This window comes from Cheilinus undulatus, linkage group 6 (assembly GCF_018320785.1).
Source record: "Cheilinus undulatus linkage group 6, ASM1832078v1, whole genome shotgun sequence".
Classification (NCBI taxonomy): Eukaryota; Metazoa; Chordata; class Actinopteri; order Labriformes; family Labridae; genus Cheilinus; species Cheilinus undulatus.
Genome location: NC_054870.1, coordinates 37072995 through 37100720, shown reverse-complemented (window position 1 = coordinate 37100720; position 27726 = coordinate 37072995). Strand labels below are relative to the sequence as shown.

At 39.7% G+C, this 27726-nt stretch overlaps 1 protein-coding gene across 1 annotated transcript; it reads left to right on the top strand.

Moving 5' to 3' along the window:
• Nucleotides 1-27684, top strand: myofl (myoferlin like). Its single transcript, XM_041789570.1, has 54 exons — nt 1-359; nt 800-855; nt 1008-1099; nt 5457-5565; nt 5916-6012; nt 6361-6530; nt 6898-7026; nt 7425-7487; nt 7618-7668; nt 7837-7867; nt 7941-8056; nt 8160-8286; nt 8367-8470; nt 9333-9401; nt 9498-9541; nt 9628-9710; nt 9813-9845; nt 11082-11206; nt 11297-11410; nt 11618-11795; nt 13075-13199; nt 13294-13403; nt 13753-13945; nt 14033-14188; nt 14281-14412; nt 14501-14664; nt 15130-15244; nt 15820-15922; nt 16023-16162; nt 17709-17873; nt 18136-18223; nt 18434-18511; nt 18674-18855; nt 18960-19118; nt 19210-19311; nt 19519-19680; nt 21123-21288; nt 21379-21449; nt 21547-21561; nt 21662-21760; nt 22976-23104; nt 23481-23636; nt 23778-23869; nt 23974-24144; nt 24780-24928; nt 25510-25649; nt 25768-25856; nt 25946-26041; nt 26171-26312; nt 26403-26502; nt 26625-26818; nt 26922-27031; nt 27145-27292; nt 27401-27684. Exons 1-54 carry the CDS (start codon nt 272-274, stop codon nt 27437-27439), a joined length of 6159 nt encoding a protein of 2052 aa, XP_041645504.1. The 5' UTR covers nt 1-271; the 3' UTR covers nt 27440-27684.
• Nucleotides 27685-27726: the final 42 nt, after the last annotated feature.

Here is a 27726-nt window from a genome sequence, read left to right as displayed (position 1 = left end):
AGTGATGTTTCGGAAAAAGTAGAGTTGCAGTCAGCGGATTTTAAGCGGTATAATGCCACAGATGTGTTGGTTTTTTTTTTCTCTCGCTTGTTTAACCCACTTTACCCAGGCTGGCTGGTGAGTACTTCGTGTCTCTGAGTCATGCGTGAGGCTGGGCTCCGGTATCCACTCCTCTCTCCTCCTCACATCTGTGCAGTTTCCCCTGAGATCTCCCTCTCTCTCTACGGAATATGAATCTCTCTGTCTTTATTACATAAATTTGGACTTAAAAATGCTGCGGGTTGTGGTTGAATCCGCAAGTGGGATACCCAAGAAAAAACTTGGAAATCCAGATCCCATTGCTGCTGTTGTCTTCAGAGGTAAGATACACCAGTATTGTACTGTTTCTTTTGTGAAATGCTGTTTCTTCTTCTTATTATTGGCCATTCGAACAGCATGTTAAATTCATTTAACTGTGTCTTTGTGTAGTGCTTAGTCTTTTCATCACTGGAGCTTTAAGTGGCGTACAGTATGCAAAGAGCTTAATTTGAATGTTTTTGCAGTGATTCATACAAAATGAAAAGAACATCCTTATAAGGTCAGAATAACAGCAACTGTCTTTGAGAGGCCACAAGGCTTGATCTTTACTTTTATAAAGTTTATGCCTTAGAGCATAAATTGTTCCTCCGGTTCCAGAAAACTGAAATAAGTCACAAATTTTTGCTTTAATAAGTCTTTCCAGTACTTTATAACCATGTTTCTCTTGTGTTTTTGTAAGATTTTGATTAATTAAATCTGGCTTCATTAAATGCACTTCTAGGGGAAAAGAAGAAAACCAAAGCAGTTGACAATGAACTGAATCCTGTTTGGAATGAAGTGAGTGAGTTATTAAAGGAAAAGTGTAAAATGTTTGAGTTACAATGTGTGAATTTGCTTACTGGGCGTTGAACTCCCCTAAGAGCTGCTATTTAAAGAGCTAAAAATGGGTGTAGTGTGTTTGCAGTTACTTTCTCTTCCTTTTTTTGCAGGTGCTTGAATTTGATTTAAAAGGCTCTTCCCTGGATGCATCTTCATTCATCAACGTGGTTGTCAAAGACTATGAAACAATCGGCAAAGACAAGTATGTGTTTGAAAATTCTTTTGCACATGTCAAAGTTGTTACCTGCAACATCACTCTGTTGATATGCACAAGAGGATAGAAACATGACCCTCAGCCATCCCCCCAGCACAGAGAAATATTAATGACTCAGACATCCTGCTGCCTCTTTTGGAGGAGGCTTTTAATGTAAAGCGACCTCACCATGACTTGGTTTCATCACTGGAACCCCCCCCCCCCCCCCTAAAAAAAACACCCATGTGACTCAAAACAGTTTATTTGACTCTGAATTTAGCTATAAATGATCTTTCCCTCAGGAGCAGAGCAGCATGTTTAAACCTCTCATATCTGTTTATCGCTGAACTCACTGCAACCGTGTTAAGACTTGTAGTCCAAGAGCAAACATCGTATGTTTCCCCCACAATAGTGCTCCGGCCTCCTCAGCAGGAATGTTCCCTTAAAAGGCAAAACACTTCTTATGAACCATCCCTACGATGCAGGCTGCTTTCCATGTTATTAATGACTTTCCTTAATTAAGTTGTTTTTATCTTTTTACTAGGGATATTTGTAAGACTCTTTATTCAGACTCCTTTCTTCTTTATGCAGTGCAGGCAAGAAGGCAGACCAAGTCATAACATTTTCTAAGTCACTCTGGTGACTGAATGTGTTGTGTTGTAATATAAATGACAATGAAACAGGCACAAAGGGCGGTTAGAGTTTGGAGGAGTTGTCTGCTGCAGCCGTGACTGCACTTGGATATTTTTCCATGATCACTGCCGCTGAAACGCATGAGGAGGGGTGAATAAGAGAGCTTGCGCAGGCTTGTCACTGGCACATCCGTGGTGACTAGTAGCGGCTCAGCCTGTCATGCTTTGCAAAAATGAACTTAAGACTTAGTATGAATCTGATTCTAAAGGTAAAGATGTTTGATTTAAGATGTAGGCTAAAAAACCTCCCTCCAGCATCTGTAAATTTGGATAATCTAGAAAAAAGATGGGACTCATAGCCTAACAGGGACATCTTATAAATGGTAGAATCAAAATAGGCTTTTAATAGGATAAACTGGCAGATCAGGAAGACCTAGTGGTTTTTGCAGCTTTCTCAGCCAAGAAATATACAAGAAGTTAAATGTATGTAAGCATTGAAGGAATCTGTCATCTTGCTCTGTCACTGGTTAGAAATCTGTTCCCTTTTTCACTGGACAGTTTTACATGCTGTTCTTTAGAGTCTTGTGTGTACAATGATAATCTGTATAAACCATTGCTTGCATGTGGCCTCTCCAGCTGTACAGACAGCGCCAGATTTCCTCTCCATCTTATTTTCCACAGTATGACCCTGCTTTTTAAGGACAACCCCAGATTTTTCAGTCAAGATAAATACTGGCATGACTGCTGAGCACAAGAGAGAGAGAGAGAGAAATAAAGAGCCTGAGCATTTACATGAAAATGAGTTAGCTAGTTCTCATGTTACTTACTTCATACTGCCATCCACCCTCCTCCTTGGCTCTGACTTTTTCCACACTCAAACCAGGCACCGAGTGGCTAACACATGCCTGTGGTACATGTTAATTGTTTCCATCTTTCTCATCTATCCTGCACTTTTTTTGTCATGTTGGACTTTCCTACAAGCTGGTTGTTGTCATGTGCGAATGAAATCTTTTAAAACAAAGTGCTGCTGCTCCAAAAAGGACTTTAAACAAAACAATCAAAGTAGAGCGTTTATTCCTAATTTCTTGGATACAGTTGTAAGACAGATCTTGGCCTTCTTGTGTATTTTTACTCAGAATAAATCAGTTCATTCAAATTTTCTTGCAGTAATTTAGTTTTGGAGATTTTAGAAAACACCCAAAGTGTTGCAATCCATTGTGGGTATTAATCACTGTGCCACATGATTTCTGTTTAGTAGGGAAAAAATGACATTGTAGGTGTCGTTTGGTTTGTCATATATAAAGAAGTGTTATAGGGAAGTGGAAACCACCATCAGAGCAACACAGATACTCTCCTCATAAACACGACACCCACAGATGTCAAACCAAAGCATCCTCCTTAATATTGTGAGGGAATTCAGCATGGCCTCCAACTGAGTGTAAGTCAGTCAGTGCAGTGCCAAGTGTGTGAGAGCTGATTGCCCCTGATGAGGGCCAGATGTGACAAACTGATATAAACACCTGGACTACAGCACTCTGTGCTGACTCAGTATCTCACAGTCAGAGATGAGGAGAGCATTTCTTTGGGTTTTCTGTGTTTCTTTAGTGTGAACTATGGACATAAGATTATTTTAAGCATTTTAGGGATCTTCCTACAGTTGAAACCAGAAGTTTACATACACTATATAAAAAGGCACATAAATTTTTTTTTTCTCACCGTCTAACATTAAATCAGATTAAACTTTTCCTGTTTTTGGTCAATTAAGATTACCAAAATTATTTCTATGCTAAACGCCAGAATAATGAGAGAGATCATTTTTAGACAATTTTTTTATTATTTTCTTGAGAGTCAGAAGTTTACATACATTTCACTAGTATTTGGTAGCATTGCCTTTAAACTGTATGACTTGGGTCAAATGTTTTGGATATGCTTCCACAAGCTTCTCACAATAGTTTGCAGGAATTTTGTCCCATTCCTCCTGGCAGAACTGGTGTAACTGAGCCAAGTTTGTAGGCCACCTTGCTCGCACATGCCTTTTCAGCTCTGCCCATAAATTTTCAATGGGATTGAGATCAGGGCTTTGTGATGGCCACTCCAAAACATTGACTTTGTTATCCTTAAGCCACTCTGTAACCAGTTTGGCAGTATGCTTAGGGTCATTGTCCATTTGGAAAACCCATTTGTGCCCAAGCTTTAACTTCCTGGCTGATGTCTTGAGATGTTGCTTCAGTATTTCCACATAATGTTCTTTCCTCATGATGACATCTATTTTGTGAAGTGCACCAGTCCCTCCTGTAGCAAAACAACCCCAAAACGTGATGCTGCCACCCCCATGTTTCACAGTTGGGATGATGTTCTCAGGCTTGCAAGCTTCCCCCTTTTTTCTCCAAATGTAACGATGATCATTATGGCCAAAAAGTTTATTTTTAGTTTCGTCAGACCACAGAACATGTCTCCAAAAATTAAGGTCTTTGTCCCTGTGTGCATTTGCAAACTGTAATCTGGCTTTTTTATGTTTCTTTTGGAGTAATGGCTTCTTCCTGGGAGAGTGGCCTTTCAGCCCATGTCGGTACAGGACTCATTTGACTGTTGATAATGACACACTCTCACCAGCTTCAGCCAGCATCTTCACAACGTCTTTTGCTTTTGTTCTTGGGTTGAGATGCACTTTTCGGACCAAAGCACGCTCATCTCTGGGACACAGAACCCGTCCCCTTCTGAGCGGTATGATGGCTGGACATTCCCATGGTGTTTATACTTGCGTATGATTTTTTGAACAGATGAACGTGGCACCTTCAGGCATCTGGAAATTGCACCCAAGGATGAACCAGACTTGTGCAAGTCCACAGTTCTCTTCCTGATATCTTGGCTAATTTCTTTTTATTTTCCTATGATGTTACACAAAGAAGCAGTGTGTTTCAGGTGTGCCTTAAAATACATCCACAGGTGTGCCTCTAATTAACTCAGATGTTGTCAATAAACCTATCAGAGGCTTCCAAAGACATGACATCATTATCTGGGCTTTCCCAAATTGTTTAAAGGCATAGTAATCTTAGTGTATGTAAACCTCTGACTTTGAAGAAAGTAATAAAAATTGTCTAAAAAAATCCTTTTCTCATTATTCTGGCATTTAGCAAATAGAAATAATTTTGGTAATCCTTATTGACCAAAAGCAGGAAAAGTTTATCTGACTTAATGTTAGATGGTGAGAAAAAAAAGTTTATGTGCCTTTTTATATAGTGTATGTAAACTTCTGGTTTCAACTGTATGTTTGTGTATGAGTGAAACTATCAGTCATTGGAAAACTGCCTTTGTTTCTGCTGGGAGCCATTACCCAGCCTTTTAGTTTGTCTTATTACACCAGCCTGGTGGCTGTTACAGTTCTTTTAAGCATCAAGTCCTCTCTGTCTCCTTTGAGTTAAGTTTCTAGTCAGCTGCAAGGCAGCGGTGGTTCAGTTCGCCCTTTTTATCAATTAATAAGAAAGGAGCTTTTGTTTTGATTTTTCCCTTCTCCCAATTAATCATTCTTGCTTTAGTGGTTATCCTTGTTGGGTAACTTTAAGAAACCAGGGTCTGCAATTGGGTCCCATTTCCCCCTTCCCTGACAAATGTTTAGTTTAGTTTGTCATACTTGTGGTCCCTTCAAACAACTGTTTCCTTGTGGTCTCTATAATTATTTCATTGATGTGTGTATGATTGTCTAACCAATGAAAATGTATGTGGTTGCTTTTCAGATTAATTGGTTCGGCAAAAATCTCGCTGAGAGACTTGGCCAGTGGTCAAGTGAAATCTCTCCCATCCAAGAATGTGCCTTTGATCAATGAGAAACAACAGCCTACTGGGGTAAAATGATTGCTTAATAACATGATACCAAACAGATTCCATGTCTTTTCATGTTATTGTGACAGATTATAAATTCAATGACTTATCAGTCTAGATGGCTGAGTTATAGGGGCAATAGGGGTCATATGGTAGAGTAGGTAGTATCAGTGTGTGCACTACTTGGCTAGCTCACAGAGCCTGGGACCATGGGCCAGAAGGTCAGTTAGACTTGGGGGTGTCCTTCACTGAGGGCTTTCCTTTCAGTAGGGAACAAATATCTCAAATTTATTTCAAAGTTCCTTGATGTGGCATAAGAAATGTAGCTGATATAGCAGACATTGCTAATTAAAAAATTCATGTCCATTTTCCAGGCAGCAATCAATTTGCTCATTGGGTATGAACCACCTCCCAATGCAACTCCGGATCTCAATGATCAACCTGATGGAGACGTATCTCACGTGGATGCTGGTAATTTCACTGATATGAAATCACAGAGGTGTCCAAACAAACCAGGATTTATAGAGTTTAGTGAGACAGTGATAAGCTAAAAAAAATCAAACAATCCTTTAGATGAACAGAACACAGGTAAGTGAGGAAAAGGTGTTCATTTTTTCTTAGTTAAAGTCTTAAAAAGTCTTGCATTTTATTTTTTAAAGTGTGTAGAAGCCCTGTAGATTTAACGTATCTGTTATGAAATCAATTGTAGGCATACTCTCCCTTATAATCTCTGGCTATAGTTATCAAAGACTTTTGTCCCAGTTGTGTTTTGGCCTTTTGAGATCAGTCTAAGAAGATGATTGTGATTGTGCGTCCAAGGTGGCAGTGATGAGGGCGACGAAGGGGAGGCAGATGCAGATGGAGGGTTTCAGGGTGGAGGTCCCGGAGCTTCGACCTCACCAAACCAGCCTGGAAAACCTGGCCACAAGCCAGTCCGTATCAGCCGAAAGAAAACTAGAGCCTTGGCCAATAAGCCTCAGGACTTCCAGGTATTGTGGGTTTTTTGATTACTTTGTTCCTGGATATTTACAAATGCCATTTATGGAGGAGCTTTTCACAGTTTATCACATGACTGACAGCAACCTCTAACAGTGGAAATGCCCTGCTGCTGGAGGTTTGCAAAAATACCTTTTACTTTTGGATCAGAGGAAAACAATTTCACACATGAGGCTATCTTTGGGATCATACCTTTTTGTTCCTGTAAAAGTTCTAGAGATTTATATCAAAATGTTCATGTTTGCACTATCTTAACTGATAATTGTCAGCCCACATGAATCAGTGGTACCTTTTGAATAAAAGCAGGATATATTGTCCCTCTGTTAGTTCAGCTGCCTTACTGTTTCTCTCAATGTCCAGATCCGTATCAGGGTTATCGAGGCTCGACAGCTGCCTGGAAACAATGTTAAGCCAGTGGTAAAGGTGAACGTGTGTGGACAGACCCACAGGACAAGGATCAGAAGAGGGAATAATCCTTTTTTTGATGAGGTAATGCATGCAAAAACACAAATGACTCAGGTAGAATTCCTGACTCCAGACTTACTTTCCCCTTATCTTCTTGCTTGTCTATTTTAAATGTCCTACTCTCTTACTGCCACTCAGCTTCCGCCTGCTTTAGTAACTCTGCTGAGTATTTCTTTCTTTATCTGCAGCATTGAAATGGCAGTGGAGCTTAAAGGCAGTCTAATGAGCTCACTCTTGTATCTCTAACTCCCTTCATGTGCATTTTCCCTTGCTTCAGTTTCCTCCAAAGCATAAGCAACTCTTCTTACACTGTAAGTCCTATGATATCTGTAGAATCATTGAGTGTCTGACATCAAGATGCATTGTGTGCATAGGATGAAAACAGAAATGTTCAGTCTCATTTGACTTTTTCTTTCCTTCAGATGTTTTTCTACAATGTCAACATGCTCCCCTCAGAACTGTTTGATGAGAGCATCAGTCTACGGGTGAGCAAATAACTCCATTTAACATGATTTCTGACATCAAAACTGTAGGACCCTCCTTGCATACATGCCCTCAAAATAATTGTACAGTTTCTTTGATATCTGAAGTTGTAGTTTTGTTTTTCTTTGACAGGTTTATGACTCTTACTCTCTAAGATCTGATAGTCTAATGGGAGAGTTCAAGGTATGTCATTCCTTTTCTCTGCTTTATTTATTTATTTTTCATTCAGAATTTAACATTAAGATTTTCCACTCCCCAGTGAAGTCTATGTGAAGCAGAATTGTTCCTTTTATACCAGCATGCTGGCCGGTTTAATAATACATAATGATTTTATTTTTTTCTTTTACCCAGCTGGATGTTGGATACGTTTATGATGAACCAGGTCAGTGTTTATTTATGAAATACATACTGTCTTAAGCATTAGTAAATAATAAATTTATTTTGAATTTATCCAGGTCATGCCATAATGAGGAAATGGCTCCTTCTGAGTGACGCTGATGACTCCAGCTCTGGGGCCAGAGGCTACCTGAAAGTCAGCATATTTGTTGTGGGTACTGGAGATGAGCCACCGGTGTGTAAACCTGCTTAATCACATTTACAGGTTTTGTTATACAGACATAGTCTGTGTCAAACTTTCCTCTCTTCTCATCTCATCTCTCCTTTCCTGGCTCCAGACTGAGCGGAGAGATAAAAGTGACGAGCAGGATGACATTGAAAGCAATCTTTTGTTGCCAGCTGGCGTCACAATGCGATGGGCGACACTCAGCCTCAAAGTCTATCGTGCAGAGGATATGCCGCAGAGTAAGTCCATTATAGATTTCTGCAACTCTTGCATTTAAAAGCACCTGAATCTCCTATTGAAAAATTGCCTCTTCTTGCAGTGGATGATGCCTTTGTTCAGGCAGTGAAACAAGTCTTTGGAGGGGAGGGAGACAGGAAAAACTTGGTGGATCCATACTTGGAAGTCAGCTTTGCTGGCAAAAAGGTATTTTTTTAAACATATGTTTATTGGTTTTTCATAATAATACAGAAAAAGGTAATTAAATGACATATTAATATAGATTCCCAGTGCAATTAAACCTAAACACGGGAAATAGACAAAAGAAACAACAACAACAGCAAGGGGGGGCCAAAGCACATTACATTAGTGTTGTATATATAGAAGATTTAAAGAATGCATAGTTCAGAAACACCTTCTAGAATTTACAGTTTTGCTTATTAGTCTCCAGCGTAAATCCTTCACAAGACAATATCAAGTTCTTATTTATAGTCAACCAGACCTTTCAGCACAACAATTGTACGAGTCTTATTGCCAACACAAACACCGCTAATCGAGGGGGTTTGCCTAATGGCCTCTGCCAAAGACTCTATGGCAGTCGCAAACAAAAGAGGTGATAGAGGACACCCCTGTCTTGCCAAGACAAAAATAAGGTGACCTCCTACCATATGTCAGGACAGCAGATAATGGGTTACTATACATTAGCTTTACCCAGCTTATAAATTTGTCCCCTAGGTCCAAATTCTCCAGAGTTGAAAAAAGATAGGGCCATTCGACCCTATTGAACGCTTTCTCAGTGTCTAGACTTATAACAACACAATCAAGTTTGTTTAATTGAGAGAGATGAATTATTTAAATTCTTTGGAAAATTCGCAGCCCAGCCCGCCAGGGCCTGGGGCTTTGCCTGTTTTTAAGGTTATCTTTACTTCTTGCTCTGTTATTGGTTTATTAAGTATTTCTTTCTGTGAAGGCAAAAGGGTATTTTGTCTCTAAGTAAGGTGAAGTTTTGTTTGTTTAAATGTTCTTTGAAAATGCATTTTATTATCAGATGGCTTCTTTTTTGTTTTAGCTGTGCACAAAAATCATCGAGAAAAATGCCAATCCAGAGTGGAATCAAATCATCAACTTACAAGTCAAGGTATCACAGACTCATTTTACACTAACCTGCATAGATGAGTTTGAATCAAATGTCAAGAAAACATCAGCTCACATGACCACATGTCTCTGTCCATAGTTCCCATCCATGTGTGAATGCATCAAACTGACTCTGTATGACTGGTAAGACCTCAACAGTGCCATTGATACACAGTTTTTCTGGGATCAGAATATCTCCTTTAGAATTTGACATGCTTTGCTATTCCCAGGGATCGTCTGACCAAAAATGATGCCATTGGAACAACATTTTTAAATTTAAGCACAATGTCTTCCTCTGGTGGAGAAATTGAAGGTAAATAATGTCAAACTAGTATTTTTTATTTCTGATTAATCTGTATTTGATTAAATTTTGATAAAGAACCATGACTGTTGATATTTTTTTTATTTGGAGCAGATGCACGGGCTGATAACAACTCAGTGTCTGATGGTATGTACAAAATAACCTATCGCTTTGTAACTTTAATTCTCTGATTTTAACCAAAATTTGTGTCTTAACCCAGTAGATATGTTAGAATAATGTTTTTCTAAACATGTGAAAACACTGAGATCTATGTATGACTAAATTTTGGATTTAGACCATTTAGACTGCAGGGCAAATTTAACAGCCCACAACATCACCATTAGCCATAGAAACACCCTGCCCCCTGACACTCATATAAGATCACACAGAGCAGCCTTCACTGTCAGCTGCATGCTGGGTTTTTGTTCATTGTGAGGTACATTTGGCTTATGGCCACAGTTGGTGGCTTATGGGTCATTTAAAGCATCATAACAGAAAGATTTGTGCCAGAAAACAGTAAATGTAATCCCCAACTTCAGCCAGGCAGCACTGACCAGAGTTCCCCATAAGGTAAGGGGGAAGGCTAATTGCTGGAGTGCTTGTCTATTTTTCACATGAACCAGATGCAACAGAAACAAACTTCTTTTTAGTCCTGGGTGATTAAAAGAGGTGGGATGTGGCTATCTCTTTTCAAGCAGGCACAGTTCAATCCCTCATGTCTGTTAGCATCGCGATGCTAAAGTTTAGTATAGTATCCAGTTATAGACACTGTCTATTCCTGCTACAATAAAAGCCTCCAATACAAATAATCATTGAAGACTTTCATTTTGAAGAGCAACATCAGGAAATTGAGTGTTTCAGCAGCAAACAAATAAGTGTCATAAACGGGAGAGAAAGAGTGTTAGATACAGGATGAAAAAAGGAAATTTAGGCTTTTCGCTCTAAACTGTCTTTCTGTCATGACATAAATGTGATTCTTCCTCTGGTGGCTTAAAAAAAGAGTTCTAACAATGCATAGCAGATGGATGATTCCTCCATTCAGGTTGTAGCATTATTTTTTATTTAACAGGATGGTATTTTTTGTGAGTGGATGTGGCTTCGGTGTATTCAAACAACACACCCGCACCATCCTAGAGTAGATTGTACTGCGTCATTTTTCATGATTTTCAAGCTTATAAACTTTGAGATGTTTTTCATGAATGAATTTTTTCCCGGTGGTCCAGAACACAGTGGCCTGTCATATATCAAGCCTGAAATACAGATTTCAAAAAAATCACTTTAAAGGGACTTTAATGATTGGATTTTTTCACCTTTACTTCAGTAATGAGTCCTAAACCTCCATTTTATATTTGAATATAATTTTTTTGTTTGTTTGTGTTACAGTGAGCACTGCAGCATCTGAGGTCGGTTTCCTCCCGGCATTTGGGCCTTGCTACGTCAACCTGTATGGTAGTCCAAGAGAATTTACCGGCCTCCCTGACCCCTATGAGGAACTTAACTTTGGAAAGGTAAGCTTATCGAAACTTAGCAAAAGGCACACTGGATATAAATGTGACGTTTAAGCTTTATTGCAATGAGATTTTTTTTAACTCTTGCAGGGTGAAGGTGTGGCCTACAGGGGTAGGGTCTTTGTTGAGCTGTCTACTCAGCTGGATGGAAAGGTGGATAAGAACCTCGATGACATCTCCAACGATGACATCCTGGTTGCACAGGTATCAACTTTTGTCTAATAACAGCAACCTCCTAAGTAATTTAATCTCTGGTATAACCTTTATAATACAAGTTATTACTCTACAACTGAGAACTTTAAAGCTCCCTGTGTAGCAGAGAGGATACTTTGAACTGAAAAAGAAATATATAATTGAAAAAAGCCCAGCCCTGACCTCTAAAAGTGCCACATCCTTTTTAATTGTGTACAGAAATACCAGAGGAAGAGGAAGTACTGTCTGTGCGCTGTGTTTCATAGCGCGTGTATGCTCCAGGAGCCTGGGGAGCCAATCCAGTTCGAGGTCAGCATGGGTAACTATGGTAACAAGCTGGACTCCACCTGCAAGCCCCTGTCATCCACCACTCAGTACAGTTTTGCTGTTTTTGATGGTATGTAAATGAGAATTTTTGCAGAAGTCAAGCTGGTTTGTTTTTGCTTCATTAAGCTTCAATCAGACGTTTTTGAAGTGATGTTACACAACAAAGTTTCAGGAGCAGGACCACATCAACCACGCCTCTTCCTGCATTTCCATAAATTTACCCTTGACCGTAGCCGTCTCACAATTTAAACGTTTAGCAACAATGGCTCGTAGATTTCGATGACAATGGCTGAGGATCGACATTAACGGTAGAAAACTGATACAAAATGTGATGTATCTTCACAACCCCCCCCCCCCCAAAAAAAAAAAAAAAAAATCTAACAGATAAAAACGTTTGTGTCTTTTGGTTCTTGGTCTCTCCGGTCTAGCTAATCTCTAGTGAGGCCTGGGTGTTGATTTATGGTCAGAGACACTGACTGGACTCCTATTGTTGGCAAGACTGTGTGTCTAATTCTGAAATTCTAAGGAGAGTGGGATGGGAAGGATTAGCTGCCTGATACAGGAATGGCAGCTGCTCTTTTACAGGCACTTGGCGTGCTATCCCAGGCCTGATCCAGCTCACCACATACTGGGTGTCCAGGACCTGTTGGGCTGGTCCAGACGCCCCTCCATGTTTGTCATAGAGGGGGCAGCTGGGAGGATATCATGAGAGATGGGGTATGGGCCTAGGCATCAGGAGGCCGGAGCAGTGCAGGACCAAGGCTGATGGGGCGATGTGCTGAACCTGCATAAGTTCCCATACTTGACCAGACCTGATCCCATCCATAGAGCCCTAAAGGTGTTAGTCATGCCCATGGACTCCCTAAGCTTCCCAAACCAATTCCAGCAAATGTCTCACATTACATTCTCAAATAATCTTTCCTATCTCTTGTAGATAAATAATTGTCAAATCAGATTCTAGTTGATGTTGTGGTCCTTGCTAGTGAACTTGCATTTTCTGACCTGTAACCCTGTTTTAAGCCTCTGTCGTAACTATCATTTAAAGACCTCTGAATTGTGTATGATTTAAATTAAATGCAGGTGAATTAGATGGCTTCTATACCAAACATTTTATTAATTGCTTCTTGACAATTCAAATAGAACACATGAAATGATGTGTTTAGTTTGTTAGTAGTATTAAATTTAAGAGGAGTTTGTTGTTTCCCCCAGTTAACTCTTGATTGTACTGTAAGTCTGTGTTTAAGGGCTCAAGGAGCCAAAGAAAAGCACAGGAAAAGCTAATTTAATGTGCATCATACTCCATAATTTGTGTTTAGGATGACTGGGTGTTTTCATTTCTTAACCTGCAGGTAATCACTACTATTACCTGCCCTGGGCTGACACTAAGCCTGTGGTGACTCTCACGTCATACTGGGAAGACGTTAGCCACCGTCAGGACTCTGTTAATGTTCTCCTCTTTATTGCAGAGAGACTGGTAGGAACAAGTCATATTGACTCAAATATTATACATGTTTAAACAAGCTGAACAACTGAGTAATGCTGTTTCATCTGTCTGTGATTTTTTTTAGGAATCCCATCTCACCTCTTTAAAGACAGCCATCCTTGCCAAAATGCCTGACACACGTCTGGCAGAGATCTGGCTAAAACTCATCGATCACCTGATTGATGACCTGAATAGGTAAGACGAGACCAGATGGATTGTACATCAAATATATATGTACGAAGTTATGCTTTCAGATTTATTTAGTTGAACTTTAGTAATTTGCTTTCATCTGCATTTTGTTGAATCTTGTGATAGTTTTACCTTAAATTGTTCCCATCCAACATTTCTTTGACAAACAAAGTTTGGGGTGCAGATGGCCTAGTGGTTAGGGTTAGTCTGACCTGTGGCTCCTGTCCTCCACTCTCTCATCTCCATTTCTGACTTTATCCACTCTCCTTATGTCTAAATAAAGGCATAAAAGCCAAAGATGATCTTAAAAAAAAATTCCCATCCAACATTTCTTTAATTAACAAAGTTTTGACAGTTTCCAGCTTCCGGATCCAGAGGGCAAGCCCAATGTGACCGCTCTGGACCTTCAAATGAAAAAGTTGCGAGATGCTGCTGTTGAGGGTATCAGACGGATGGCAGGCCAAATGAGAGACGAGGCCACAGATGTCAAAGCTACTGTGGGCGACATTGAAGATTGGGTGGACAGAATCAAGCAGCTGGCTGAGGAGGTCAGGAGAAAAATAATCAGAAGCCTTACTTTTTATAGCAAATGGCTGAGACTAAAGAGATTGATCTGTTTTTTTTTCCTCAACCAGCCTCAAAACAGCATGCCAGATGTGATCATCTGGATGTTAAGAGGAGAGAAACGGGTGGCTTTTGCCCGAATCCCAGCAAACCAGATCCTGTACTCCAACTTCAGTGAGCAGGCTTGTGGCAAACACTGCGGACAGACCCAGACAATCTTCATGCAGGTAAAAAAAAACACACATGAAGTGTATTTAATTAAATTAAACTAAATGTTAGATTTCAGAAAGAGTCCTGACTCATATTGTTTTATTGTTAGTACCCAATGGACAAAAACAAGGGTGTTAAGATCCCTGTTCAACTTCGAGTCAACATGTGGCTGGGCCTCTCCACTCAGGAGAAGAAATTCAACAGCTTCTCAGAGGGAAACTTCAGTGTTTATGCTGAAATGGTAGAACAGCCACAGAAACCATGGCATTTTAAAGATACATACATGTGTTTTCCATGACATTAATATGCTTTTATGTGCCTCCAAACAGTATGAGAACCAGGCCCAGGTCTTTGGGAAGTGGGGAACTCATGGCCTGGTGGGTCGGCACAAGTTTTCAGATGTGACCGGAAAGGTGAAACTTAAACAGGAACGCTTTCTGCCACCACGCGGTTGGGAATGGGATGAGGACTGGTTTGTTGACCCTGAGCGATGGTTAGTTTAAGAACTCACTTTTGCACACACGAGCATACACACTAACCCCCACCCCCCCGACTCCTGACTTCTTCTGTCTCAAGTATAAACATCCTCTGATCAACAGTTGAACGTTCCCCAGAGTGTTGTTCATAATTCAAAGCCTTCTTCTGTTAATTGACAATACTCACGACTCAGTGCTTGTACCAGCCAAAGCACAGAACCTTGTTATGTACACAATAGCAGGAAATTAAAGGGATTTGGGTATTAACCAGTGTTTCTCTTAAAGGAGGTCTCCCTCCCCTCATTAGTGCCTCCTACCTCTGAAGTGCTTACATTCTCCCACAGAAGTCCACGTAAATCATCCTAGCCCCCTTGTAGCACGTCTTCCTGAGCTGTCCCACTCTGTTTATCAGGTCCTACATAGCTTCTGTCTGAGTCACAGACGCTCTCATCGGTCTATGTGCTTTGGTTCTTTCTGTGCAGCTTGTTGACAGAAGCAGACGCCGGCCACACAGAGTTCACAGATGAAGTTTTTCAGAATGAAACACGATTCCCTGGAGGGGAGTGGAAGCCGGCAGCAGAGCCCTACACAGACGTGGTATGACATACACTGTGTACACTGCTGTCACACGCTCATCCCTGTGTGCAAATGTTTACTTTTTGGGGACATTATGACAAAAATGTAATTGATAATCACAGGACAAAACCTTTCTATTCAGTTAGCTTCTAATGTTATCAGTTCCTCTTGTGATATTGTGTAGTTAAGACAAGTGGGTTGCACTGATGTAAAAACACTTGACTTTATTTTAGGGAACTTGGTTTGAGCATTAGCCCAAAAAACAGAACTTTTATTCGTTCCCATAATTTATTATAGGCATGGCATGCAATTGTTTTTGATTGAAAATCTCAAATAAACAAACTTCCCCTTACCTGCACAGCAATGAACATCAAAGTGGCAAATTTATGTATTTTTTGACCAACATAGAGAGGAATTCAGCAGCTTAATACCCTTTTATTTCTCGCTGGATTTTGTTTGTGAGCAAGGAGGGAAATAATCCAATCAGTTAGGCCACAAATAGCTGAAAAAAGAGATTTAATTGCTTGAACTGTAATGAAGAATTTAAGATAGGCATCTATGGATCTTGTTTGACAGAGTATTTGTGTGTTTTGCAGAATGGAGAAAAAGCTCAAAGCCCAGGAGAGTTTGAGAGTCCACCTGGCTGGACCTGGGAGGATAATTGGAGCTTTGACAGCAACAGAGCTGTTGATGAGAATGGTAATGATAGTAACCGTGCATACTTCATCACAATTTCTCTTTGGGGGGATTTATACTTAAAACATTTGAAACACTGTCTGCATGTGATTTTTGACACAAGGTTGGGAATACGGAGTTACCATTCCTCCTGACGACAAGCCCAAATCCTGGGCTGCAGCAGAGAAAATGTACCATGTCCATCGCAGGAAGAGACTTGTGAGACCGAGAAGAAAGACATCTGAGAAAACAGCTGCTACTGAGGTGAGGAAGACGGGACAACTGTGGTTTCTTAGGGAAGGTTTGCCCACGTCTTAACTGGAGGGTCAGGGGTTCTGTCCCCAGCTCCTGTAGCCACACTTTGATGTCTCTGTTTAAAATCTTGGTTTTATTATTGTGAGTGTGTTAAAATTTGGTGAGTAGATCACCTCTTTTGTCATAACATGCTTTTTCCATCTCAGACTCTGAGCAAAAGGGAAATCCTGCAGTACTGTGCGGAGCTTTTAGGCACGTTTAGGACAAAAACTGAGGCTGAAGTAAGGTGTAGAATGACCTAGGGTTGTGACACATCTGGTCCTTTGAGGAATCCTTAGCGCCCTACTTGCCTAAAACTTCTGCACATTACTGTGTGTCTGTAAATGCGACTTTAGTAAAGCAACCCATGCCTCCTTAACGTCAAGGCTAGGCTATTGTAATTCTTTGTATACTGGTTTGGATTTGTCCTCTTTCCGCTATCTACAGCTTGTGCAGAATACTGCTGCTCGTCTCTTCACTGGAAAAAGTTGACACAACATTACTCCTATCCTAGCCTCTCTTTAGTGGCTTCCTGTGAAATTTAGGATTGATTTAAAGATCTGATTTGTTTTGAAAATTTTAAAAAGATTAGCACCACTGAATTTATAACACTCCGTCTTGTCCACTCAGATCCACTAACCAGCTGCTTGTAGGGGTCTCTAGGTCAAAATTCATAATCTGTGGGGATTGAGCCTTTGTGAAAGGTACTTCCGGGTTATGGAACAAGTTGTGTGTGGATGTGGTTTATCTGGTGCTGGTGTTCTTTCAGGCATGTCTCAGGGGGATTATTGTTGTTTTTGACACGTGACACATTTGCACCATAAGTGAAGTTATCCACAAGGTCAGAGTTCCTGTCTGTGACTTAAGGTGTTTGTAAAGGATGCATAGTGCATGTCCTTTATCAGTGTGTGTTGCCATGCCATGATGCTGACATTCTGCATTGTTGCCATAGGAGACCCACCTTACTGCAGATTTGCAGGTGTTACTGCAGCTCTTTCATATTGTAAAGTATTTAACATTTTCAAATGTGTATTTTAACTTTACAGTATGTTGTCTGGACTGATATAAAGACTGTTAGTGTTGATCTTTTCTGTATATGAGTTTAATTAACACTGTCACATTTCTGGGTATTTTAATTTATTATAGAGATGTGACTTTACCTGACCAACCTTGGTCTATTCTCATGATGTTCTTACCTATAAGAAAAGATCATATTTTACTGCCCCTAAATTACATCCACTGCTGCTTCAGTGGCATGTAAATATGTTTGGATGCACATGAATGGTACTGGTTAAAAACAACTGGCCACTCTATATTGTCTCATTAGTGTGTGAATGTGGAATGACGGCTTTGAAGCACTTTTAGGAGTCTGACAACCAGAAAAGCTCTATACAGACAATACATCAGGTCATTGACTTTAACTATTGGCTATTAGTCATTGACCATTTCGATTAGAAACAGATTGCAAGGAAATTTACAGTTTTTCATCAAATCCTTGGTCCTGTCTCTTATTCAGAGGAGAGAACCTGGAGAAGGCTGGGAATACTCGTCCCTCATTGGCTGGAAGTTTCACAGGAAGGAGCGCTCCTCTGACACATTCAGGCGACGCCGCTGGAGAAGAAAAATGGTCCCATCAGACTGCATTGGGGCCTCTGCAATTTTCAGATTGGAAGGGGCATTAGTGAGTTTCAGTTGAGAAATATTGCAAAATATGTTTTGTATTATAAAACAGCAAGGAAACTGTCATGGTGACACAACTTATTCATACCATCTGAGTCATATCCCTGCATTATTCTCGTGCATGTGCCTGTTCCTGACAGATGTTGGCAGAAACACTCAGGAAGTTTATTTTACTTCTTCTTTCTCTTCACATTTCTTCAGTTATGCTCAAAAGTTTCTCTTTGCTGTTTTCTTAAGTACCTCACACTGCTGTTTGTTCACAGGGTGTTGATGTTGATGAAAAGGCCAGTAAAGCAGGGGCAGCCAAAGCATTTGGTGCCAACACCCCCACAGTTTCCTGCCACTTTAGCCGTAAGTAGCTGGGTCTGATAAGGAGAATTCCTGGTCTCTGATTTTTCTTTTAAGTCGCTGACTGGTTATGTGCGATAACGCAAAGTCATAAAAGCTGGAATAAACACACTCACTCATCTAATCAGTGGTTTTTCAGGCATTATTTGAGATTACACTTCATTTGGTGGTGATAAAATTGAAGCATGCTTAGAAATGTGTTTTTTCCTCCAGGGTCTTACCGTTACCATTTGAGAGTGTACGTGTATCAGGCAAGGAATCTCTGTGCAATGGACAAGGACAGCTTTTCAGGTAAAAATGACGAAGAAACTATGTCTGAGCAAAAAAAAAGCCATATTAGAAGCCTTAAAAACAAGTAAATTATTGTAATTTGGGTGTTCATTTTTGAAAAAAGTAAAACCTACACTAGATAGCACAGATTTCCTCTAAAATTTCTGGCCTTGTCCCATCCAGATCCATATGCCCATGTATCATTCCTTCATGTGAGTAAGACCACAGAAGTCATAAGGACTACCCTGAATCCCACATGGGATCAAACCCTCATCTTTGAGGACATTGAAATCTACGGAGACCCACAAACTATTGCGCACAACCCTCCTGATGTGGTGTTGGAGCTGTATGACAGTGATCAAGTGGTATGTTGAGTATTTAATATGGCAAACTTCTCAAGCATTTCCTTCAATATGGATATGATCAGGCTTTGTTCAGTGTTTGTCTACTGCTGTATTTTAATTATAAGGGTAAAGATGAACCTATGGGTCGCTGTACCTGCCCACCAGTGGTTAAGCTGAACCCCAGTGTGGCTGTTAGCCCAAAGCTGCTGTGGTTTCCAGTCACCAAAAAGGGTCGCAATGCTGGAGAGGTGCTGCTGGCTGCAGAACTCATTCTGAAGGAGAAGGTAAGAAAAAGAATTAAGGAAAGAAAAAAAGGCATAGCCTCTAGGTTTTAAAACTGTACTCAGGAGGTGGTTTTGTGTCTTTTCATTTAAGGTGGATGATGGAGATCTGCCTCTGGTTCCTCCTCGAAGAGGAGAGACGCTGTACATGGTCCCCCAGGGAATCAGGCCTGTTGTGCAGCTCACCGCTATTGAGGTACAACACCAAGCAATACAGTGCCTCTGCGAGCTACTTTAAATTCCCATTATGCACATTACATGATCAGGCAAGACCAACCTTCAGACTTGTGTTGTGGTTGAAATGATCATGTTTCTTGCTTACTTTCTTTCACTTAATTCCTGAAATCTTAATGTTCTGTAAAATTCTTCTTTTAGGCATCTTGCTGTATTTATTTGTTTCCAGGTCTTGACTTGGGGCTTGAGGAACATGAAGACCTACCAACTGGCCACTGTTTCCTCCCCCAGTCTGGTTGTTGAATGTGGTGGTGAGATTGCTCAAACAGCTGTCATCAAGAACTTCAAAAAGAACCCAAACTTCCCTGGATCTGTGCTGACACTGAAAGTGGTACTAATCCTTAAAATGTACAAAGAACACAATTCTACTGAGTCATGTCAATTAAATAAAATATGTAAGATTAAATAAGTTACTATATAAAAGTTTGCCCCTTCAAGTCAGTATTAAGTGGTTAAGCACCTTTGGTTGCAATCACAGCACTGAGTCTGTGTGGATAGGTCTCAATCAGGCATGCACATCTAGACACGGCAGTTTTACTCCATTCTTCTTTACAAAACTGCTCGAGCTCTGTCAGGTTGAACAGGGTTCGGATGTGCACAACCCTTTTCAAGTCCTGCCACAAGTTCTCTGTTGGCCTAAGATCTGGGTTTTTACTCAGCCACTCCAGAACATTCACCTTGTTGTCTTTAAACCATTTCTGTGTAGCTTTTGCTGTATGCTTGGGGTCATTGTCTTTCTGGAAATTAAATCTTCTCTCAAGCCGCAGATCTCTTGCAGACTGAATAAGATTGTCCTAAGGGATTTTTCTATATTCTGCCACATTCATTTTACTCTCTACCTTTACAAGCCTTTCAGGGCCGACTGCTGAGAAATATCCTTACAGCATGATGCTGCCACCACCTTGCTTCACAGTGGGAATGGTGTGTTTGTGGTGATGTGCAGTGTTTGGTATCTGCCAAAAATAGCATCTTGTCTGATGATCAAAAAGCACCATTTTGGTCTCATTAGACCAAAGAACTTTCTTCCACTTGACCATGGAGTCTCCCTTATGCTTTTTGGCAAACTCTAGTCCAGATTTAATCTGAGTTTTATTCAACACTGGCTTTCTCTTCGCCACTCTCCCATAAACTGGTGAAGCACCTGGGCAACAGTTGTTGTATGCAGAGTCTCTCCCATCTCGGCTGCTGAAGCTTGTCACTCAGTTTGTGAGGATGGCCTGATCTAGGCAGATTTAATCATGTGCCATATTCATTCATTTTTTTGATGATGGATTTAACTGAACTCTGGGGGATGTTCAGTGCCTTAGATTATTTTTTTTTTGTATCCATCCACTGACTCATACTTTTTAAATGACCTTTTCTCTCAGTCACTTGGAGTGTTCTTTTGTCTTCATGGTGTAATGGTAGAGAAGAATACTGACTAACTAGTGACAGGAACTTCCAGACACAGGTGTCTTTATGCTATGATCACTTGAGACCTATTCACTGCACTCAGGTTATCCCCATTTCACTAATTGTGAGACTACTAGCACCAACTGGCTAGACCTCTGTTGAATTAGGTCAGTCACTTTCAAGGGGGTAAATATTTATGCAATCACTTATTTTACCTATTTCTATTTCTTATTTTACATATTTTTATGTTTTCATTTTGACATTGAAGAGATTTTTTAAATTATATTGATCATGATTAATTTACAAAACCAATAGAAGGGTAAAATCCAGGGAGTAAATACTTTTTATTGGCACTGTATCTAATTTTCTTCCCTCCTCTAGCTTCTTCCCAAAGAGGAGATGTACACCCCTCCCATTGTGCTGAAGGTTATTGACCACCGACCATTTGGTAGGAAACCTGTAGTGGGTCAGTGCACTATTGACTGCTTGGAGCAGTTTCGCTGTGATCCGTATCGCATTAACAATGAAGTCTGCATGTCCGCTAGAGGTACAGTTTATACACATGCTTACAAGACACAAACATTAATTCCTGTTTATGTAAGAGACTTATTGTATCCTGTTTCTGCTAACGTTGCAGTGGCGATGATAGCTGCTGCCCATGGAGATGTTGTCATAGACATTGAGGAGAGACCAATTGTGAAAACTGACGTATGCAACCTCACACTCACCCAAGATTAGAGACAATATTTTCACATCTGCTTTGTTTGTATTGATACATATTCTTTGTTTGCTTTCTACTTTACAGCTTCACGCAGAGAAGGTAAGGTTTTCTAACTTACAGATAGTCTGCTTGTAGATATTTCCTAAAAAGACTCATTTTAATTTTTTTTTGTTTGTTCTTTTTTTTTTTTTTCTTTTAGGAGGAGGAAGCAGTGGACTGGTGGAGTAAATTCTATGCTTCTATTGGAGAGCAGGAAAAGTGTGGACCATACCTGAAAAAAGGATATGACAAACTCCAGGTGAGGACATGTTGTCACACAAAGAAGTATTAAATCTTTGCTTTGTTTGTGTTCGTTTAAAGAGCTGCAGTTTCCCTGCAGCCACAGACAGAGTTGTGACAAGGTTGTGACTTTGTTGTTGAGATTTCCTGCTCTGATATTGATAGTAACACTAGAAAGATTCAGTAGGTGGTTCTTGAAAAGAAACAACTCAAATGAGGGAGTTCTGTGAAATCTTACAAATAAGGTGAGAAATAAAATTGTGTCTGTGATGACAATCTAACAACCAAAAAGGCAGCTAGAGGGAACATGAAGTCTTTCCCAACTCATGGTGGCTAAAACAGTAGGTCTACTTTGATTTTCTTTCAACACTTAATGTGTTATCATCTTATAAACATAAACAAAAGACCGGGTTAACTAAAAACTAAACTAAAACTAGCTATGAAACAACAACAACAACAACAACAACCAAAAAAAAACTTTTGGGCCATCTTTGCCCCAGTTATGAATCTTTGCCACTTTAAATCTATTTTTGCCACTTTTCATACTGTATTGCCATTGTATATGTCCATCTTTGGTACTTTTAATCCATTTTTACTACTTTGTAAGCCTATTTTAGCCTCTTTTGACCCAGTATTGTCACTATTTCTCAGTTTTTGCATCTTTCCACCCATTTTTACTACTTGTAAGTTCTTTTTGCCACTTTATAATCAATTTTTGGATCTTTCTCTGCATATTTTTGTCACTTTTAACCCCTTTTCACAACTTTGTAGCCATTTTTGTCTCTTTTAACCAGGTTTTCCCAATTTTTGTCAATTTTTGCATCTCTTTATCCATGTTTGAAACATTTTATGCCACTTTTTCTGCCCATTTTTGCCGTTTTAAACCATTTTTAACATCAAAAAATAGAACTCTGATCTCAATTGAATTCAGTTCCATTCAAAACACTTTATTTGTCCCTGATGGGCAATTAAAAAGCACAGAGAGCAGCAGCATGGACATACACTCAACATTTAAAACACAACATGTGCAAATAGCAAGAAATAAATAAAAAGGTATGAGACTAGCCTGGTTAAGTAAAGTTCAAATTTGAAAATTATTGACAGAAATTGTTGAAGCTGTTGGTAAAATGCCCAGTGAAGTGTAAAATAACAGATTTTGGATTTAATTACTGTAGATGTGGTATGTGACTTTCCTTCTAGATGTAGCTGCATAATTTTGTTTTGTGGTTTTCAGGTATATAACTCTGAGCTTGAAGAGGCTGCAGGGTTCCAGGGACTCACTGATTTCTGCACCACTTTCAAACTTCAGCGAGGAAAGACTGAGGATGAGGAAGAGGATCCCTCAGTGGTGGGAGAGTTTAAGGTAAACACAAAACACGAAGAGGAAGTGTACCTGTAACAAATCACGTTATTTCATCTTCCTGAGGCACTGAAAGAAATCACTGCTGCATGTGCTTTGTTTGCCCTCTAGTGGATACCATCTGAATTACAGTCAATGGATTTATTTGAAGCTGCCAAACAATACATGATTTTTACCTGAGTAAAATGAGCACTTATTAGTTTTTCTGACTATAAAACAACTTTGTTTTAATGGATAGATAAAATGTAAACTTAACACTTTAAAGTATAATCTCTTATATTACTGTTAAATCTATTAGTACCCTAATATAATGCATTTGTAATAAGGATGTGAAGGCATGCTACATGTCATCTTGTGCTGTCTTTTGTGATATAATCAGGGCTCATTCAAGATTTACCCGCTTCCTGATGACCCAGGAATGCCAGTTCCACCACGCCAGTTCAAAGAGCTTCCTGAAAGCGGACCTCAAGAGTGTCTGGTTCGGATCTATGTGGTGCGCTGCATTGACCTGCAGCCTAAAGACACAAACGGCATGGTCAGATATGTAATAAGCTACAGCTGAAAAACAAACATTCTGTAGTTTAGTGATAAAGATCTGCATGAAAACATTTATCAATGCTGAAAAAACAGTTTACACTCCTGACACTAAAATAATTTTTTTAATTTCTCATTCCAGTGTGATCCATACATCAAGATTTCACTGGGGAAGAAAACACTTGATGACAGAGATAACTACAAACCAAACACTCTTAATCCAGAGTTTGGGAGGTGAGACTAATAAACAGTTTTTCTTCTGTTAGCTCAAATAATCCAGACAACATGTAGGTTTGGATAGGAAAGAAGCAGCAAAAGTCCATTCTTTTTTTGTCCAGGATGTTTGAGCTTTCCTGCTTCCTACCGCAAGACAAGGACCTGAAAATTGCCGTGTATGACTTCGACCTGCTGAGCAGGGATGAGAAAGTTGGTGAGACGATCATCGATTTGGAAAACAGACTCCTGTCTTATTTCAGGCCCTGCTGTGGTGTGCCAGAGACTTACTGTGTGTAAGTATGCACTCTCTGTGTATTTGTGTGCACTACTATGTTTATACATCCTTTAAATCAGTGATTCTAAACTGATGGGTCTGGACCCAAAAGTAGTTCACAAAGGTCTTTCCACTGGGTCACTCAAGAAAATTAAAAATATATGGGAAAAAAGTCAATGCACAGAAGCCCTGAGTACAATGCAGCAATGCATGCAATTTTAGGTTTTCCTATGATAATAAGTACATTTCAGCACTAGTATTGAAAATGCTCCTTTTTATCTTCTTTTCTTTGGACTACACATCTAGTTTTCCCAAGATAATGAATAAATTCTGCAAGAAATGTCCAAATTCCATGCAGTCTTATAAATAAAGTAAAATAAGGTCCATGCGTGCATATCCTTCTATTATGATGTGCTTTTCAAACATGATTGTATTGTCCTGTCTCTTGCTTAAATTTTTTTTTCATTAAGGGTCATAACTGCAACATTTTCATTCAAATAAATTTGAGTGGTTGAATATTTTCAAAAAAATTGGGTCATAATTACCCTTAAGGAGATGGTGGTGGGTTCTGATGTCTGACCAGTTGAGAACCTCTGCTATATACTATGTACTTCTTTTTCAAACAAAGCCAGTAATGCTACATTTTTCTCATAGTTCTGGGATCAATAAGTGGAGAGACCAGCTGAAACCTTCTCAGATCCTCCAGAATGTGGCAAAGGTCAGGGGTGTCCCTCCTCCACGCATAGAGGCAGATGGAAGCTCACTTACGCTCTCAGGAAAACAATACAACCTGCAAGATTTTGGTACTGTCATCAAAGAATATCCTATTATTTTACTGTTTGAATTATAAATTATATTCAATATGTCAATGACCATGTCTCATTTTTTAAGTTAACCAGCAGAATATTTAAAAAGCTATCAATTAGTATACTACAGTGCATTTTCCTGACATTACTCTACTCTACTTCTGGGATTGTTGTGCCCAGCTCTTTGTGAATGACCCAGCACTTGGTACTTTGGCCATTATTTGTTTGTGAAGACAATTTAATTAATGGCGATGATGAGAGATCTCACATTGATATTTGGTTGTTTCATTGCTGATGTTCATTTATTTAATAAAAAACAAAACAAAAACAAAAAATCATTTACACCATGTGCATTGCCTTTAAGACTGCATGGCAGTACCTGCGTCCAAATGGACTTGAAGCACTTTGTGGCACTTCTTCTTGTCTAGATCTTTGCTTTTGTTGTACTTACTCTCGAATGTAAGTCGCTTTGGATAAAAGCGTCTGCTAAATGACATTGTAACATTAGCTTTGTTTTTAACTTGTAACCTCTGACATCTTTTTAATATTGACTTTTGTACTCTGCCGCCCCTTTGCAGAGGCAAACACTGTGATCCACCAGCACTTGGGTCCAGCTAGGGAGAGGCTAGCCCTGCATGTCCTCAGAAACCAGGGCTTAGTACCAGAGCATGTGGAGACCAGAACCCTGTGCAGCTCTCACCAACCAAACCTGTCCCAGGTTAAGATAGCAGAAGCTATACTCCATTATTTTTCTACATTTGGAATTGAACAAGTTGGTATTGCTGCATGCTAACTTGATTGAAAGCCTAGTTATGTTTTTTTCCCCAAAACTACAGGGAAAAATCCAGATGTGGGTTGACATTTTCCCAAAGAGCCTGGGTTTACCAGGGCCTCCATGTGACATTACTCCACGCAAGGCTAAGAAGTGAGATAAAATAACAAATACCAATATATCAACAATAAATTGCATCAAAATGAATGTTAGGGTTAAATATTGCGGTATATCTCAAACAGGTACTTCTTGAGAGCCATTGTTTGGAACACAACTGATGTCATTCTTGATGAAACAAGCATCACTGGAGAAAACATGAGTGACATCTACGTTAAAGGGTACAATACTTGTCCTGTCTCTGACTTTAACTTCTCATTTATACTGATTTACATAAGTATGCATTGTTTTGATAATTAATCTCATTCACTAAAAGCCCAGCTAAACTTAACATTGCATAATTGTTGTAGATGGATGCCAGGTATGGAGGAGGACAAACAGAAGACTGATGTTCACTACAGATCTCTGGATGGTGATGGAAATTTCAACTGGAGGTTCATCTTTGGGTTTGAGTACCTCCCTGCAGAGCAGCTGTGTGTTGTCTCCAGGAAAGTGAGTGAGATCATGCGGCACAGTCATATCAATGAATACATATTTTTACATATTTTTCTATTGATTGTTTGATACTAAATGTTTTTACAGGAACACTTTTGGAATCTGGACAAAACTGAATTTAGGATCCCTCCTAAATTGATCATCCAGATATGGGACAATGACAAGTTCTCTTTGGATGACTATTTAGGTGATAGTCTTGTCATTCACTGCATTTTTAACCATAAAAAGAAAGGCTGAAAAGAGAGAGTTGCACCTAAGTACTCTCATAAAGATAAATCTTTTCCCTTCATATCTGTGTCAATGATCTAGGTTCCATTGAGCTGGACCTTCTCAATCTGATCCCTCCTGCTAAGAGCCCAGAAAAGTGCAGCCTGAAGATGCTGCCAGGGATGGCAGGCTCTGCTAACACCAAAAAACCCCAACCCAACTCACTCTTCTCCCAGAAGTCTGTTCGAGGCTGGTGGCCATGTGCGATTGAGCAGGATGGGAAGCGTGTGCTTGGCGTAGGTTTCCGTCCACAACACGTCTGTGGTACCTATTACTCTTAGGTGTCGTTTTCATTTTTTTCCTTGTCATTTTTTAAGGCTGTGTTTCAAATTTTCACAGGGGAAGGTAGAGATGACACTGGAAATAGTTGAGGAGAGGGAGATGCAGGAGAGACCTGCAGGGAAAGGCAGAGATGAGCCAAACATGAATCCCAGACTGGACCTGCCCAAGTAAGACATCTGAGTCCTCTTTGAAGTTAAAAAGCAAAAAAATAAGAACTTGTGGTTTCTGTGAATTGCTTTGTGTACTTGATAATGTGAATATTACTGTCTTTCTGAAACAGCCGCCCTGACACATCATTCTTCTGGTTCACAAACCCATGCAAGACCATGAAGTTCATAGTTTGGCGCAGATTTAAATGGGTCTTCATCATCGGGGCCATCCTTCTGCTGATTGTCCTGTTCCTTGGGATCATGTTCTACTCCCTACCAGTAAGTTCTAATTGTTGGTGATTGCATTTGTTCTTTTTAAAACAACCTGTATTGTTTTTTTTTCATTATTTTACCATTGTTAATTGAATCATCTGCCCATATCTACAGAACTACATCTCAATGAAGATTGTGAAACCATTCTCCTAAGAAGCATACTTCCTTCTAAAGAGCCTACAGTCCTCTTCACTGTCACCATCCCTTCGATATATGTAACAGCTTCTTCAGCTCACGTCATAGCACACTGATCATAATCCTGTGACATAAGGAGAAATGTCGTGTCTTATTTTTGCACTCTCAGTATTACTTTTATGTCTTGTGAAGCAGATGATCTATTTTATGTTCAAAATAGAGGGAAAGGCCAGGAAGGATATCTAAATAAACTGTGTTGTATACATGTTGTTGATATTTTGTTTTATTTTGATCATGTTTGAATA

Bases quoted from the DNA above. Each gene is read 5' to 3' on its own strand.
- myofl (XM_041789570.1), top strand. From the start codon at position 272: ATGCTGCGGGTTGTGGTTGAATCCGCAAGTGGGATACCCAAGAAAAAA. The intron at 7,669-7,836 runs GTATGTCATTCC...TCTTTTACCCAG, and splicing joins GTCTAATGGGAGAGTTCAAG to CTGGATGTTGGATACGTTTA. The intron at 26,819-26,921 runs GTAGGTTTCCGT...AAATTTTCACAG, and splicing joins ATGGGAAGCGTGTGCTTGGC to GGGAAGGTAGAGATGACACT.